At 50.1% G+C, this 16,172-nt stretch overlaps 6 protein-coding genes across 6 annotated transcripts; 4 read left to right on the top strand and 2 right to left on the bottom strand.

The window, feature by feature from the left end:
• Window positions 1–174: 174 nt before the first annotated feature.
• A1O9_09634 (uncharacterized protein) lies at window positions 175–3,492 on the top strand (the record flags this gene model as incomplete). Its single annotated transcript, XM_013401603.1, has 1 exon — window positions 175–3,492. The coding sequence occupies one exon, from the start codon at window positions 175–177 to the stop codon at window positions 3,490–3,492; it is 3,318 nt and encodes a 1,105-aa protein (XP_013257057.1).
• Window positions 3,493–4,561: 1,069 nt separating this feature from the next.
• On the top strand, window positions 4,562–5,382 carry A1O9_09635 (uncharacterized protein; the record flags this gene model as incomplete). The annotated part of the gene is made up of 2 exons (XM_013401604.1): window positions 4,562–4,630; window positions 4,711–5,382. The coding sequence occupies 2 exons, from the start codon at window positions 4,562–4,564 to the stop codon at window positions 5,380–5,382; spliced, it is 741 nt and encodes a 246-aa protein (XP_013257058.1).
• A 603-nt stretch (window positions 5,383–5,985) lies between these two features.
• On the bottom strand, window positions 5,986–9,067 carry A1O9_09636 (uncharacterized protein; the record flags this gene model as incomplete). Its single annotated transcript, XM_013401605.1, has 2 exons — window positions 5,986–8,945; window positions 9,007–9,067. 2 exons carry the CDS (start codon window positions 9,065–9,067, stop codon window positions 5,986–5,988), a joined length of 3,021 nt encoding a protein of 1,006 aa, XP_013257059.1.
• Window positions 9,068–10,418: 1,351 nt separating this feature from the next.
• A1O9_09637 (uncharacterized protein) lies at window positions 10,419–11,475 on the top strand (the record flags this gene model as incomplete). Its single annotated transcript, XM_013401606.1, has 2 exons — window positions 10,419–10,601; window positions 10,663–11,475. The coding sequence occupies 2 exons, from the start codon at window positions 10,419–10,421 to the stop codon at window positions 11,473–11,475; spliced, it is 996 nt and encodes a 331-aa protein (XP_013257060.1).
• Window positions 11,476–11,739: 264 nt separating this feature from the next.
• On the bottom strand, window positions 11,740–12,806 carry A1O9_09638 (alcohol dehydrogenase; the record flags this gene model as incomplete). Its single annotated transcript, XM_013401607.1, has 4 exons — window positions 11,740–11,938; window positions 11,988–12,134; window positions 12,195–12,347; window positions 12,406–12,806. The coding sequence occupies 4 exons, from the start codon at window positions 12,804–12,806 to the stop codon at window positions 11,740–11,742; spliced, it is 900 nt and encodes a 299-aa protein (XP_013257061.1).
• An 828-nt stretch (window positions 12,807–13,634) lies between these two features.
• A1O9_09639 (uncharacterized protein) lies at window positions 13,635–15,781 on the top strand (the record flags this gene model as incomplete). The annotated part of the gene is made up of 10 exons (XM_013401608.1): window positions 13,635–13,675; window positions 13,736–13,839; window positions 13,898–13,995; window positions 14,047–14,266; window positions 14,328–14,511; window positions 14,564–14,655; window positions 14,709–14,998; window positions 15,051–15,244; window positions 15,302–15,456; window positions 15,507–15,781. The coding sequence occupies 10 exons, from the start codon at window positions 13,635–13,637 to the stop codon at window positions 15,779–15,781; spliced, it is 1,653 nt and encodes a 550-aa protein (XP_013257062.1).
• Window positions 15,782–16,172: the final 391 nt, after the last annotated feature.

The following is a 16,172-nucleotide window of genomic DNA, read 5'->3' on the forward strand; positions in this document are numbered from 1 at the left end:
CTCCTTCTGCCTTTTATAAGCACTTGCTTGGTGCAGCTGGCCAAAGTCATCCGGCGCCGCCATTGCACAATTTTGAACACAACTGCTGGTCAAATCCAAGATTTGATTAGGTACAGACTCTCTCCAGAGTCAACTACGCAATGACAACACGGTAGACCGTCCTGAATCACCGCCATGGCGGCGTATGCGTCTCCCTCGTCCTTCTCGAACCAGACCACTGCAGCTTCCAGTGGCATACCTTCCGGGAGAGGATCGTGGGGCGATCTTCGAGTCTCAGCCCCAGATCACAATGAGAAGATATATCCTCATATCAAAGACATTGTCCGAGAGGCCACGAGCACCACCAATTCCGATGGCTCATTGCCGCAATTGCTTACTGAAGTCGAGAACTGCATCGCAACTGCCCGAAGCTCTGTCGAGTTTGGACGCCCTGACATGGCCTATAAAAGTTTTGTACGAGCATATGAGATAGCAGTCAACAACATACCCAGAAATCGGAACTATGGCTTCACTTCTGACAACAACAGGGCTTGGGCCCAAAAATATAGGCTCGCGAGGCAAAAGCTCAATGAACTCGAAGCCCAGATGACGCAGGTTAAGGCCTCGATTGAAGAAAACAATACAAGATTTAATACTCAGCCACACGCCCAATCGCTTTTGAGGAAGCATGTCTATTCGTCAGGGTTTGGTGTTCCTCCCAACTCGCCTGCTCCTCCCGAAGACCAACCAACCTCGTCAGGAGGAAATGGGCCTTCACATCAAGATGTACCCTCCAACTCCTCCGCATTGCCATCAGCTTTGAGGATCGACCGAGCACGCCCGACTAGCAAACCCAAACCAGATTCGCTGCAAGGTCGTCCCCTCACAGATAACTCTAATGATCTCAGTCAGCGGTTCGCCCGGCTTCGCGGTGTAGGAAATCGTCCCGATGAAACTGGTATTTTGTCCATGCCCAAGCCGAGCGACTTCAAAACCGGGGCAAACCTAGGTCCGAGGCCACAATCGTACACCCCTCAGACTTACACTGATCTGAATGGTCCATCCTCTCGACTAGGTGGACCACGGGATATGCCTAGACCAGTAAATAGCCCTCCACCACCTCCGAAGGTGCCGCTGATTACTTCTATGGCCATGCCAAAACCACCGAGTCCTACCTATAGCCCAATTACAACAACACCTGTTGGATTTCATTCAGGTCATAGTCGCGGGGCTTCTGAAGGTAATCGTCCGCCAAACGAGAGGAAGCAGACTTACTACAACCAGTCTCATAATTCTTCGTCCTCCTCCTTACACATGCAGAAACCACGTGATGATATTCTCCTGCCGTATCGGCCTACCACTCCCAATGGCGTCAACTCTGTAATAATATCGAAGAGCAGCTCCAGCGAAATCCCCCACAAAACGACTTTAGATGCACCCACCTTGTACGAATATATGAGGAAGTACAATGTCCTACTTGTTGACGTGCGAGATCGAATACAGTTCGATGAGGGTCACATTATGGCAAGCTCGATAATTTGCATCGAGCCCATTTCGTTAAAGGAGGGTGTCTCTGCAGAAGAGCTTGAAGAGCGACTCGTTCTCGCGCCTGATGTAGAACAAACCTTGTTCTCCCGCCGAAATGAATTCGACGTGGTTGTTTATTACGATCAGTCTACCAACGATAACTCCTACCTTAGAGGTCCACCGATCATGACAAAAGCTCCAGCCCTCAGAGCTCTCTATGACACTCTTTACGAATTCAATGACACCAAGCCACTGAAAGACGGCCGGCCCCCAGCTCTGCTTGTTGGTGGACTCGATGCATGGATTGACTATATCGGTATTCATGCGCTAGCACAATCGAGGACAGCTGCGACATTGGGCACGACCCAGCACCGGCGAGCTGTCGGTAGTGGAAGACCACTTGCTCGGCAGAGACTTGTCAGTGCAAATACTCGATATGACGTCCGTAATAGGAGGTTGCGAGATCACAAGTTTCTTGACGAGAGTGAGCAGGAAGCCTGGCGTAGACAGGCCATGCAAGAGGAGGTCACCCCGACAGAGAAGGCGGAGACTGGTAGCGACGAGGAATACTCAGTGGTAGAGGAGGAAACGGTTCCTCCTTCTCCTTTCGTGCCTGACTATGAGACCTTTTTACGTCGTTTCCCTTCCATCCAGCAACAACAGTCCATGACTATGCCAGCTCGTAGACCACTTCCTGCTCATCCAGCTGCATATTTCCCTCCTTCAGTTCCTCCAGCACCAGCTGTCCCTGCACGTCCACCACCCGCAATCCCACGGCCAAGTTACTCAGGTCAAGCAGATATCCATGCTTCTCAGCCTGCACTTGCTCGCGTTACTTCAGCATCTCGGCCTCCACTTTACTCTTCTTCAACAGCCATGCGCAATAAGAAGCTGCCGCGGACTGGGTTGACCAACTTTGGCGTCACTTGCTACATGAATTCGACGCTTCAGTGTCTGTCTGCGACTACGCCGCTATCACAGTTCTTCAATGATCGCGCGTATGAGTCCTATGTGCAACAAAATTGGAAAGGTAGTAACGGTATTATGCCGAAGATATATGCAAATGTTGTGCAATCAGTTTGGAACGATGACGTCGATGTGATCAAACCATCGACATTTCGCAACTTCTGTGGCCGGATGAATCGTGAGTGGGTCATCGATCGCCAGCAGGATGCCAAAGAGTTCTTTGACTTTTTGGTCGATTGTTTGCACGAAGATTTGAACGTCCATTGGGAAAGGAACCCTCTCCGTCCATTGACAACGGCGGAGGAGATGCAGAGGGAACGGATGGAAATCGCTCGAGCCAGCCCGATTGAGTGGAAACGGTATGAACATCGAGATTACAGTTATATGTCCTCCCTATTTGCTGGCCAGCATGCTTCACGGCTCCGTTGCCTCACCTGCAAACAAACTTCGACAACATATGAAGCGTTCTACAGTATCAGCATTGAAATTCCTCGAACCGGCACTGGACATATTTACGATTGTCTCAATTCATACTGCCGTGAGGAGAAATTGTCCGAGCAGTGGCGGTGCCCTTATTGTAAATGTGAGCGCGAAGCCACTAAACAGATCATCTTGACTCGTCTCCCCCAATTCCTGGTCATTCATTTCAAGCGCTTTGCAGCCTCGAAGCACGAGAAGGCAAAGAAGATTCATACGCCAATCGAATTCCCTCTGTATGGTTTGAACATGGATGATTTTGTCATTCCTCGACCTCCGGCGGTCCCGGACCAAGATGGCAGTATTGATCTCGCCACTACTCCCCCTTACAGCTACGACGCCTACGGTGTTTTGAGACACTTGGGCAATAGTGGTGACAGCGGCCATTATATCAGTATCGTAAAGGATCAAGGGAGAGGCAGCTGGCGCAAGTTCGATGACGAAAGACATGTCGACCTAGATCCAAACAAGTTAAGTCCTCGTGACCGTCTGCAAAACTCGGAGGCATATATTGTGTTTTATCAAAGGTCACAAGCGAGATGAGACAGCCATTGCGGCTAATCATCTCCCTTCGTTGGGCGTACTTGCGTTTCCCCTGTCGACCTCTTGCACAGCGAGTGGGCAATATCTTTATTCAGGCAGTCCATGGGACTCCAGTCGAGCTTTGTCAAACTCTCGCACTGGCGAGGCTGGTCCGGGGCAGATCTTGTGAATGGGAATGAGATTTAGAACAAACTTTATGCAGATTTGTAGCGACTGATGACTTTATGAAATGAAGATAATGGGGGCCTTGCCAATCCTACACTTTTGAAGGGACAACCTTCACTACCTCCCTAGTGGGATGCGCTGTTGTTAACTAGGTCCAGAGGTCCACGTCCACCTCACATGATCGTGGCTACGGAGGCAGCATCCAAAACTTCCTCCATTTCCAAGACCCGTCCTGTAGACGGGTCTGTTCTCGGTATGAAGCAACCTGAGTATCATAAGCCCTGGGACTTGACGAGGGTGCATGCTCCTTCATTATAGAAGTTCCTCTAGCAACAGCAAGGTGGAACAACATCGGCCCATACCACATAAGCAGCGGGACTTTGATTGGGTGACCAGGTCAACCGGCCCAAGCTGATTCCGATCGCCGTGCTCGCCAGGAGGGTTGGAATTTGATGGTGGCGACGGAGGGGACTACACAGTATTATTCCGTATAGATCACCCGTCCTGACTGGCGAGCATCCCGAAGCCTCAAACTCTGAACCTCTGAAGATTTATCAGTTCAGTGATTTTGTTGAACCGCAAGGTCGCTGCGGGACGTGTCAGATGACCGCTAAAGAGGCAAATGCTTTGATTTACTTCGTAAAATATCGCCGCGGACTAGCAAGGGGTTAGAGCAATAGAGTGCCGTGTGGGATGGTTATGCCGATGTGCCGTTGAGGACCGCCGTGAATGTTGGCATCCCCTCCACTGTATTGTCGTCTATATCTATTTCAAGACCCCATAAACTCGGGGGGAAATTTCCAAACGGAATGAACACCCTCGAGTTTTGTTCTCTTGCCTCTGATCTACTTTCTTCATCTGCTCTTTGATCCTCAGGCTAACCCCTTGAGTGAGCTTCGTAACAATGCCGAAACCTAGGCATATCGTCGTGCTTGGGGCAACGGGCATGGCATTCTCCTCTGTATCCGCCGCAGTTTGCTGCTGACAGGGTTGCTAGGTCTATCCGGAGTCGACTTCACCGAACTTGTGCTCTCAAAAGCACCAGATCTCAAGCTGACCCTCTACGTCCGCAACGCTTCGAGACTCCCCGCCGCACACACGGAAGCAGATCCAGCTCGTATTCGGGTCGTCGAAGGCGGACTTACAGACCAAGCGGCACTTGAAGCTGCACTCACAGATCCCGCCGCACCTGTTGAAGCCGTTGTGTCATTCTTGGGCGCGTACCCTACGCTCAGTGCGTTCTTGTTGAGGACCAAAACGACGCCTATTGCGGACTCCTTCCCGATATTATTTGCGGCAATGAAGAAGACCAGCGTCAAGAGGATCCTTGCGCTCTCGACGCCAGCGTGGTTGGTGAAAGAGCAGCAAACGGGACCCAAGGGTGCTGAAGGCGAGACGGTCGAGTTCGATAAGTTCCCGTGGTCATGGTGGTTGGCGATGAAGGTTCCTCCACTCCTGATTCCTCAGGGCCACAAGGAGATGGAACAGATCGCCCGGCGGGTTGTAGAAGAGGGTCAGAGCGGAGGGTGGGGACTGAAGTGGACCGTCTTCCGCGTGCCTCATCTCAACGCCGGGGGTGCTGATGAGAGAGTCAGTGCCGGGATATTCGGGCATGGATTCGTGGGCACCCGTGAGCTGAGCCGGAAGAGCATGGTGAACTGGGTATTGGAGGAGGTTGAGGCCGGTGAGTGGATCAACAAGGCTCCCGCTATAGGGAATTATTAGTTCTCAGGAAGTAGTTGGACTCTTGAGACTTGGGCGGCGGTGGAAGACCTGTGAAGGCTCTCTGTTTCCCTATCCTCCCTTTACTTCACTAGGTCATCCTTGAATATTCACTCACAGCCCACAATACTGGCAAAATAAAAGCTACCCCCCCCCAGGCTTGAACCCTCAACTTCTCAAGACGCCAAAAACGGATTTGGCACAGGTGATGATCTAACCCTACAGTCCTCAATAGAAACGAACCCCCCAGATCCCGCTGAAACCTCTCCTATAGATGGGCTGTCCAGAATGTAATAGTACCTTCCCCCACTTAAGGGCTCTCGATTACAACCTTCCCATCCAGGAGGAGGCCCCACCGCCAAACCCGCATACAAGACGCCCGAGAGTAGGGGGATTTTTACACGGTTGCACTACTCTGCCTGAAGCGCTGTATGTTGAGGGGAGTTCCGGGAGAATAAAATATCAAGTCGTGAATGCATCCATGTAGTGAATGGCTTGGAGGGCGTCAGGAGGGTGCCTGTAGGCCTAGAGGACGTGGCATTAAATGAGTCTTGGCACGTCCACATTTGATGAGGATCTCCGTGACGGTGAGGTGGTGGTGCCACTCTATGAGTACGTCTCAATGACACTCGCTGGTTTGCTATACCTGCCAATAGGAACGTATTTGATGTCGTCGAAGCCCATCGAGCCTGGTCCGCCTAGTTCAAGTCCCCGAGGAGTGTCGGTCCATCTGGGCGAGGCGGCGATGGCTATCACAGTCACCCTCAAGCCGTACTTGTACTCCGGTGTTCCCAATCCAGTTCCTGTTTCTGAATCAAGTACCGCAACCAAATCTGGGACAGCGGCTAGGATCGATGCTTTGCCATCTTTTGCCGTGGTCGCCTCGACAAACGCATTCTCATTCTTGAAAGGAATCTTGATGATGGCTTTTGAACCATCCTCCAGCACGCCGTCAATCTCCACGATCCCATATGTATGTCCAGTCTTGAGCACGCGCTCAACACTGGTGATCTTTCCTTCGGCTAGGACCCTTGCGCTCTCAGAACCACCAACTGCTTCGATGATCCGCTTGGCCTTGTCCGTTACATTCTTCTCAAGTGCGATGGAACGACCAACCAGCCAGGCCAACGAGACAGTGTTCAATATGGCCTGTTCCTGGACCATTTTGGCTGATTTAAGCGGCCCTGCTTTTCCGGCTCGACAACCCATCTCTACAACGGCTGCGCGAAGGGCTCGGTCAACTAACCTGTCTGTCCGAGAGCCTGTCATGGTCATGAACGACCCATCGCCACTAGCGATAGTCGCTGGCAGGAGTCCGCCTCCTTGCCCATCCCCATACACATTAGCAGTTGTCTGCCAGTCTGTCGGGTAGGCACGCCCCATGAAATCAGCGTCGACACAAGTCACCCCGTGCGCGGCAGCGACCTCAAGATTGACAATACCATTTGCGCCGCCAATCTCCAGAGCCATGAAAGCATCGGCGGGTGGGTATCCCACGACTCGAGTCAGCTCGTCGTGAGCCTTGTTGCACTCGTTCGATTCCATGCGCTCCACACTCACCTCAGGGCTTCCAAGGCAGCCCGTCCATCCAACCATCGCTGTCTCAGCGAGATCTGTGGGCGATACAACTCTGATACTCTCTGGGGACTTTTCAAGGACTGACTTGATTTTGAGGTATTGTTGATAGGGATCACCACCACCCCCACACCCTAACACCTTGCAGCCTTCCGCAATCCATTTGAGATCTGTAATTGAAATGATCCACTCTCTGTTTTGAACCTTCGGTATGTATGTCTCGATGTCGACTACTTCAGGGGTGCCCGATGGGTTTGATCCAACAGTTGCAGTCTCCTTGACTTTCTGGCGGGGTGTCTCTGGCAAGGGAGACAGTTCCGTTGCTCCCTCTTTATTCTGTTTGACGGCGTCAAGCACCCCAACAGCTCGGATCAGGATTCGTGCCTTGGCGTCGACGTACTGTATTGGGAGTACGGTAATTTCTGCTATTTCGACAGTGTCACGTTGTGCTCCATTCATGACAGCTGCGTCAATGGCTAAGTTGGACACTTCCTTTTGTGCTTCCTTAAGGGGCTTTTGTGACGTATCGACCACCGTATCCACAACCCCCGACACCCTCGATATCGCTGCCCCAACAGCATTGGCGACCTCTCCGCCTTTGACCTTGCGAACAGCGCGAACCCCCGAGAGGGGTCTATCAGTGTCGACGACTATGGCGCCTCCTCCAACAATCAAGACATCGATATCCCCTTTCTGTACCTTAGTCCTATCTACCAGCTCTTCAATAGTCTGGCGCATCCTATTCTTCGCCGCACTAATAGTCTCCGCCGTGAGTTCTCCCAGGAGATCCGGGCTCCCAAGTCCCTCCAAAGGATTGTTACCAGTGGGAGCACGGAGCTCAGATGCAGCTACGATATCAGTTGCTGTCAGAACATCACCCCCGAAGAGACGGGCCCTTCGCAGTAGGTCGAGAGCCACACTATCAGGTCCGATAGTGAGACCCGAGTCGGTTCCTCTGATAATACTTCCCCCGCCGAGTCCAACACTTTCGACCGCTGGTAATGCAAAGTTTGTGCGAACTCCACCCACAAGGCTCATCACAGAACTCATTCTAGGTAGGCCATTGGGTAGGAGCAGCCCACTGTCAGATGTTGTTCCGCCAATATCGATCACCACAAGGGCATCTTCGCGCACAGGCTGGCTCCTGCCTGCTTCGTTGCTGGCAGTACTCCAAAGAAATTCGCCACCACGGATTGAGTTCGTCGGGCCTGAGTTGAAGGTCCTGATGGGTAGGTCAATGGCATCAGGTGCACTTAAAACACTGCCATCGTTCTGGGTCAAATATAATGCGCACGTGTTACCCTGGAAAATCTCTTGCACGGCTTTCTGAAACCCATAGATTGTCCTTTCAGCGAGCCTTCTCAAGGTCGCGTTGAGTATCGCTGCATTTTCCCGCGCAAGGAACCCCAAGGACGATATACGATGCGACAGAGTGACTCTCGGCCGAACCGAGAGATTGCGAGCGGCGCAGAGCTCTTCCATTCTTTCAAGAAGGATCTTTTCGGCTTTGATTTCTTGTTCCGGATTCAAGGCCGAATAAATGCCCGAAACAACAACGTCAAAAATCTCATCATTAACCAACTTTTCTGCAACTTGCCTTATCTCGCTACTTTCGAGTGGCGAGATCTCAGTACCTGATATCTGGTACCCGCCTTGACAAAAGTATGGCGTCGCGGCGATCAAGTGACGCAGATCCTTGGGGAAGTCAACGAACGGCGGCACACCGAGGCCAAAGCCATCTGTGCTACCTCCACAAAGTCGAACGACTCCGACGCGTTGCAGCTCCGACGATCTCTGCACAACAGCGTTCACGAAATGGGTAGTCCCGATAATAACGCAGCTGATAGAGTCTAATGGGACATTGCTTGATTCGATGATAGCGCGGACCGCCTCCGTGATCCCAGTGGTCACATCTAGCGAGGTCGGCGCCTTGTGTGAAGCGATTATCTGCGTTGGCGACAGTGAGATAAGCACGGCGTCGGTGTTGGTACCTAATAGCAGGAAGCGTCAATGGAGAAAATCCGATATAGTTGGCAATGCACAGCGCCGCACCTCCAACATCAACGCCAATGCGAAATTTGTCGGACTGGATTTCAGTCCTGATGCTGCCCATGATGTTATGATAGTCAGATACAATCTGCTTTCCCAAGGTCACAACATGAGATACAAACGGATCGACGCGTGTCTCTTTAAGGCATTTCTACCCTCAATCTCGGTGGAAAACAATCACTAAGAGGGTGTCACAAAGTCACTCCAGTGAGGGGGAGTTGCCCGATATTCCCCTTTGTAACTGTAACTTGGATCTGCGGAGTAGAGCGATTGTGGAGCCGCGGGCGCCTTAGGCAATGATGCTCTGGAACCACCATAATGGAAAGCAAAATCTTGTCTTGGAAGTGTCTCTATGGCAGTATGGTGCGTCTCCTGGTGAGAGCTTGTCGCGTGGAGAGTTCTCTTATCGTTCAATCAGCGACAGAACAACATGGCCATGCGTTGACAGGCGAATTTATTTTAGCTCCACCGTTGGAAGTTTTTCTTGCCGAAAAAGCATCGCGTGGTTAGACGGTGAGGCTGATGCAACTCGCTTTGGGATCGGCGACCCTTGGAAGTCCAGCCGTAAGACGCTTGGCCGAGGTAAGGGTATGAGCAACACCTCCAGGGGTCTTCTATGGTCGGTTAACTGTCACCCACCTGTTCTTCTCACTCACTTAATAAGTAATCAAACTTAACGATAAAGGGCAAATACGTGTTGTGATTCTTGTAGCTCGCGATCGCTAAGAAATGCATGTCCGATATCATTTCTGAAGGAAGCATGTGTGCACTCTGATCGTGGCTAATGGCTGGATCAGGTTTTACGTATCAAGATTAGTCAATGTCTGCACGCATTTATTCTAGCCCGAGAGCCGTATCAATGAGGAAGCAAACTGGGGTTCCCAGATTTAGCCGTCGAAGACTTGTCCTTCGTCCTTCAGCGCACTCCAGCATCTGAGATCCTATCCCACAGATGCGGTTGAGATATTGGCAATCGGGCAACTCACATTCCGCTATCACCAACAGCTAGCCTTGGCAAGTGCTACTAATAAGCCACCCCATGATTAATCCCTTTCTTTGTCTACTGCTGACTTAGCCGATGCGGAGCGGGTTCATGAATTAGCTTGTCGGCCAACTTTGACTTCTGCGATTAGCTAGGGAGGGGCTTCCGCGATAGTTTATCAGTTCAGTTCCTTGAAATTTTAGCGCTGAATTCACCCTCCAACAGGTCTGGAAATCTGAATGTCAGGCAATCTCTATGATTCAGTTGTCCGATCCTGGTCAAGGAAGTTGCAAAGGTTCGGAACACTTAAACGGGAGTACAGCATGAGACTTAAGATCAGATAAGACACTTGACTTGCAAAAGGGTTGTTTTTTTTATTCCGCATATCGTGCCGACTAATTCTAGGAACAACGACTAGGCAATCTAATACGCCATGGCCATCAAACCAGCAGAACTTGCCATCCCTATCATCAATCTTGAGCCTCTCCGGTCAGGGACGCCTGAGCAAGCCCTTGACACCGGAAGGAACGTATACGACGCTTTTCGAGGCGTGGGATTTGCATATATTAAGAACCACGGCCTACCTCAAGAACTCTTAGATCAGGCATTTGAATGGGTAAGATTTCACCCGATCAGCCATCCACACTACATCACAAGCACTCACTCACATTTGATAGAGCGCCAAGTTCTTCGCGCTCTCGCAATCAGACAAAGACAAGGCGCCACATCCTCCATATGGTTGGTGGCACCGAGGATACTCTGGCGTAGGCCGAGAAAAAGTGGTTCAAATGGTCTATGACAAGGAATCCATCGCGGATCTGCGCAAATGTCCTGATTTCAAAGAGTCCTTTGAGCTAGGTCGAGAGGATGACGAGCGCACTCCAAACATCTGGCCACCGGAGGAAGTCCTGCCTGGGTTCCGCGACTTTTTCAACAGGTTCTTCGAAACCTGCTACAAAATCGAGCTGGACCTTCTCCGTGCGATTGCTTTGGGCATGGGTCTTCCGGAGAACTTCTTCCAGGAGTATCACACCAAACGAGACAACCAAATTCGACTGTTGCACTACCCACCCGTCGAGGCAGAGTTGCTTCGTAACGGGAGCATGGAACGGATTGCAGCGCACACGGATTTTGGAACCATGACACTCCTGTTCCAGGACCAAGTCGGTGGATTGGAGGTTGAGGATATCCACGAAAAAGGCAAATTTAATCCTGCACCGTTTATACCTGGAACGATCGTTGTCAACATCGGCGACTTCTTGCAACGATGGAGCAATGACACTCTGAAGTCCACGCTTCATCGTGTCAGAGCGCCTCCGCTGGTCGAAGGGATAACAAAGGCCCGGTTCTCTATCCCTTACTTTGTCACTGCAGATCGTGAAAAAACCATCGACTGTATCCCTGGGTGTGCCAGTGAGGAGAAGCCGAAGAAATACGAGCCAATTAATGCAAGGGAATACATTGAAATGAGATTGAATGCAACTTATTAAGTAATAACTGTTTTATGGAGAACTCCCATTGGTGATGTCAAATCTGCATTGAGTCCTTTCCCTTGGTAGAGCTATATTTTGTCATAATAGCAGTATTTACTTAGTGTCTTGACCGAACAATAAGTTCTTGTGTGATGTATTAGAAATTTCAAACGCTTGGTCCTCGACGGTGTCGTACTAAAACCCACTACATGGACTGCCTTTCTATCTAGGGAGGGGACGAAATATCAGGGATAGATCCATGAGCTACGTATACAATCTCAGTTACTCATCATCTCCAAAGAACACTTTAATGGGCATCCACGAATCATGCACAACCTTGAATCGCGTCCTAATACCGTCCAGAGCCCGCATCTCATCCTCATTCAATTCCCACCCGTCAAGTTGAAAATTTCCCTCGATCCTCTCCAATGTGACACTCTTAGGAATGATGCTGGTGCCTCTCTGGAGGGACCACATGAGCCTATCAATTACGTCAGCATTTTGTCCAGAGAGATGATACGCGCACTTACAAAATTTGGGCAGGACTCCTGCGCGTTGCATGGGCTATCTGAGATAGAACAGGCTCCTTGTACAACGGATTGTCTGAGGCACCGCCGAGGCAGGAGTAAGCCGTGCAGTGAATCCCCTTTGATTTACAGTACTCCATTAATTTAGGGCTATGAAGATCAGTCAACCGAGCTATGCATGAGAGAAGATAAATAGGATCGGAAACTTACGAAGGGTTGCCTGGGTGTAGTTCTATTTGATTCACTGCAGGTATCACCTTACAGGAAGGGTCGGACAGGAGCTTCTCCAGGTGACGGATCTGGAAATTGGATACACCGATATTCCTGACTTTTCCTGTGTTGAGAAGCTTCTGCATTTCTTGCCTTGAGGATTTTGAGTTAGAGATACCTGGCTTCACTAGTCGTGGTTGCAAAAGCTTACCATGTCTTGATGAAATCCCAATCTGAGAGATGCTTCGTTGGATCTTCTGGGTCTGTTGAGCATGGAAAGTGGACCAGGTATAGATCGATATACTCGATCCCTAGGTCCTTCAAGGATTTGTCGAAACCCTCACGGACCCTGTGATGCCACGGGTTATCTAGCTTAGTTGTCACCCAAATCTCATTTCTGGGGACCCCTGAAGCTCGAATTCCTTGTCCAACCTCAACTTCATTCTGATAATTGAGTGCAGTGTCTATGTGTCGGTAGCCTTTTTGAAGAGCGTGACTGACGGCTGTCCGCACCTGGTCCGGTGGTGATTTCCATGTTCCGAGCCCTATGGCTGGCATCTTCGCGCCGGAATTAAGGGTGAAAGTTGAGGAAGTGTGGTTGAGGGCCGCCATTTCTGAAGATGTCTCGATACCGTGTGGCAATTGTAATTCAATAAACTTCCAAATTTGATAATTGCTACCAGGGCTCTCAATTTCTTATACTCGCACCAGGCTAGACGTATTAGCGCTACTCTGATGCTGGAGCTTTTTATGTCACAAGAGTAAGGCTCGGACTAGGTGGGCGCCGCGTCCAAGTTGCTGGGGATGGACAGTTCATAGATCCGCTCGGTCAGGGCTTGATTCGGCGACCTTCGATTCTTATTGGCTTTAGTCTATTCTTCCTGTTACACCAATGGTATTTGGATGACAATCGTGCTGAGGTGGTCGCTTAATCGTCCCTCCCAATCGAGACACTTCGGAAAAGTTTCGGCGGAGACCTATTGTAGATAGAGTTGTTGCGACAACCGAATTTATGTTTGCCACTATTTGAACTTGACCGAGAACACTAACAGCACATTTCAAGGCTTCACCCCTAAGATCCTATTGCATTCCCGTCTTGAGGGGGTGTCGATATACCGTTGTTCAGGGGTCGCTTATCTATCTATCAGCCAACGTCGGCTACGATCGGCCAACATGTGAAGTTCCACAAGATCTCCGCACCAGATCGGCCAACTCACTCGTTCCTTAGCTGCCACATATCACTGCAATCGCTCAACAACCAGCTTGGATCAGCAGCCTCTCCGAAGCCACTGTTAAATATCTCCGAGTCATCTACATATGTTCCGATGGTTCCTGCCCCAGTTTTAGACCCAACCTGACGAGTTTCTGTGACATCAAGTTTTTGTTTGTCTCCTCTAAATCCACGCAGTGAATGCCATCAATATCCCATCGACCTCAGACATGGGCCTCAAATGGACACAACTAAAAGAGAGACTACAGGTGTACGTTTGATCTTTGGGAATGACTTGTTATTGAGGCCAGTTGCTCACATCGACCTACAGGCCCATTGACAAAGATTCTTACTATGAAAACACAACATGGTGCAACCGGGATCTTATCCCGATGCCTTCAGAAAGGCGGACATGGGGTATATGGGGCTACTTCGGTACGTTCGACGTGATGAAATGAAACCGGCTAGCATTGTGTTTAACGATCAATCGAAGGCTATTGGACCGTCTCGGGGTCCTGTATCTCTGCATGGTCGACAGGAAGCACTTTGCTCGCGTTTGGTCTGAGCCCACCGCAGGCTATTGGAGTTGTGGTGAGCAGAAGAATGCAGTCATTGATGTGAAAAAGCTGATGACAGGAAAAGATTGTCGGAGGACTTCTTACAGGCCTTCTTGCCGTGGCATGTGGTTGGATGGGAGAGAATCACCACATTGGCTTCACGGTTTCCTCTCGCTTCTCATGGGGAATGAGAGGGAGCTACTTCCCAGTAGTATTGCGAGTATTTGTTGCTTGCATTTGGTTTGGCCTTCAAGCCTACTGGGGAGGACAAGCGACCAGAGTGCTTTGGGGTGCCATTATCCCCGGTAGTTTGCCCCCCTCTTGAATTCTCCAGATGGAGATCTTGCCGCTAACACAACTGAACAGGTTTTGCACATATGAGGAACTATTTCTCTGAGAGCTCTCATCTGTTAACGAACGATTTCATTGGCTTGATTATCTGGATGTGTGCTTTCATCCCGCTGGTCTTAGTTCCACCTGAGCGACTCCAAGTGCCCTTCGCCATTTCATTCGTCCTCTTTGGAAGCTCTTGTATAGGTATCCTGATATGGTAGGTTCTTGAATACTGTGGTGGCGCTCTGCTTCTTGCTGATATATGTCAGGGCTGTACATAACGCTGGCGGACCTGGAACTATGTTCCACGAGCCTGGAGATACGGAGAATGTTGGTTGGGCATTTATGTTCGGCATCACAGGTTAGTTTTGACTCGCTTCTTACTTCGGCGTCCGCTGTCTCATCATTTTCCAGCGATCCTGGGCGCATGGGGTGCTGGAACTCTTGGTCAATCCGATTGGACTCGTTACGCCAATCGCAAGTTTGCGCCGACTTTGTCACAATTGGTTGCGGCGCCGATCACTATTTCTGTCACTGCAATCATAGGTATCATTGTCACAAGCGCTGCAAAGGATGTCTTAGGTGACATTATCTGGAATCCAATTTACTTGCTCGCAGACCTGCAAGAGGAATACCATTCAAGCCCCCGATCTCGCGCTGGAGTGTTTTTTGCAAGCTTGGGGCTTGTCAGTTCACAGCTCGCTGTAGGTTCACCATATTTACGACTGTCATCAATTGGAATACTAAATGATACAGATATCTGTTGTCCTGAACTCCGTATCAACGGGGATGGATATGGCCGGCCTCTGCCCGAAGTATATCAACATTGTCCGAGGAAGTTATATCATGGCGATCATCGGCATTGCATGCCAGCCTTGGCAGCTGGTCAGTACGGCTGATAGATTTCTCAAAGTCCTCTCAGGTTTTGGCGTATTTATGGCACCAGCAACGTAAGTGTGATGACGCGATCAGACATGAAAGTGTTGAGTTCTAACTTCCTTGGATAGCGGAGTTATGCTAGCCGACTATCATGCCATTCGCAAAGCTAAGTTGAAGTTGAACGACCTTTACACCGGTAATAGTTCTTCTATCTATTGGTTCAACAAGGGTGTGAATTGGCGTGCTATCGTGGCCTTCCTTGCGGGAGTCTGGCCTCTTCTACGTAAGTTTCTACCACAATATCGAGTCGGCAGTCTAACAAACCCTGTCCAGCTGGTCTCGTTGGAACGGTGAACGATATCACAGACCCAAACTTTGTCGGCTGGATTCGTCTATACAATTTGACCTTCATCATCGGTCTTGTAATTAGCTTCTCGGTTTTTTGGACTCTGAACTTTTTCTTTCCACCCCCAGGTCTTGGGGAGGAAGCTCCTTTCGTGGGCGATGGTGTATTGTATGGTGTAGGCGAAGAAGCTTCTGTGAATAGCCAGAAAGAACTCGAGAATGATACTGACAAACATGCCGCAGTGGCGAGCTTGTCTACCTGAGAGCGCGGCGTTCTAGAATCTTAGCTCAAAGAATGATGCATCAAGAGGCAGATCGGACTAGTACTGCTTTGAGTCAAGCTTCCATTCATATTTGAGGGCGATGAATAAGAGCAATCGTTGAGGCCATGGTAGTCAAATAATGCGATTATCAGTGGTGTTGCCCTCATCAGTTGGTTGGTTTCATGGTTAAGCTCCTCTGCGCTGTGCATACCGCATATGCCGCCTAGTGTATCCGCACTCTTGGTCAAAGGTGGGGATGACAAGAACCACTCAGTGGGTGACCGCCAAATGCTAGATAACGAAGGCATTGCCAAGGATCTTTAGCTATCATACCTTCATTGACCTCGGGCCTCCTCTCGTTAGCAACCTCTTCGTATATTTTCATGCTTCT

Source organism: Exophiala aquamarina (genome assembly GCF_000709125.1).
Source record: "Exophiala aquamarina CBS 119918 chromosome Unknown aczIA-supercont1.10, whole genome shotgun sequence".
In the NCBI taxonomy this organism is placed as follows: domain Eukaryota; kingdom Fungi; phylum Ascomycota; class Eurotiomycetes; order Chaetothyriales; family Herpotrichiellaceae; genus Exophiala; species Exophiala aquamarina.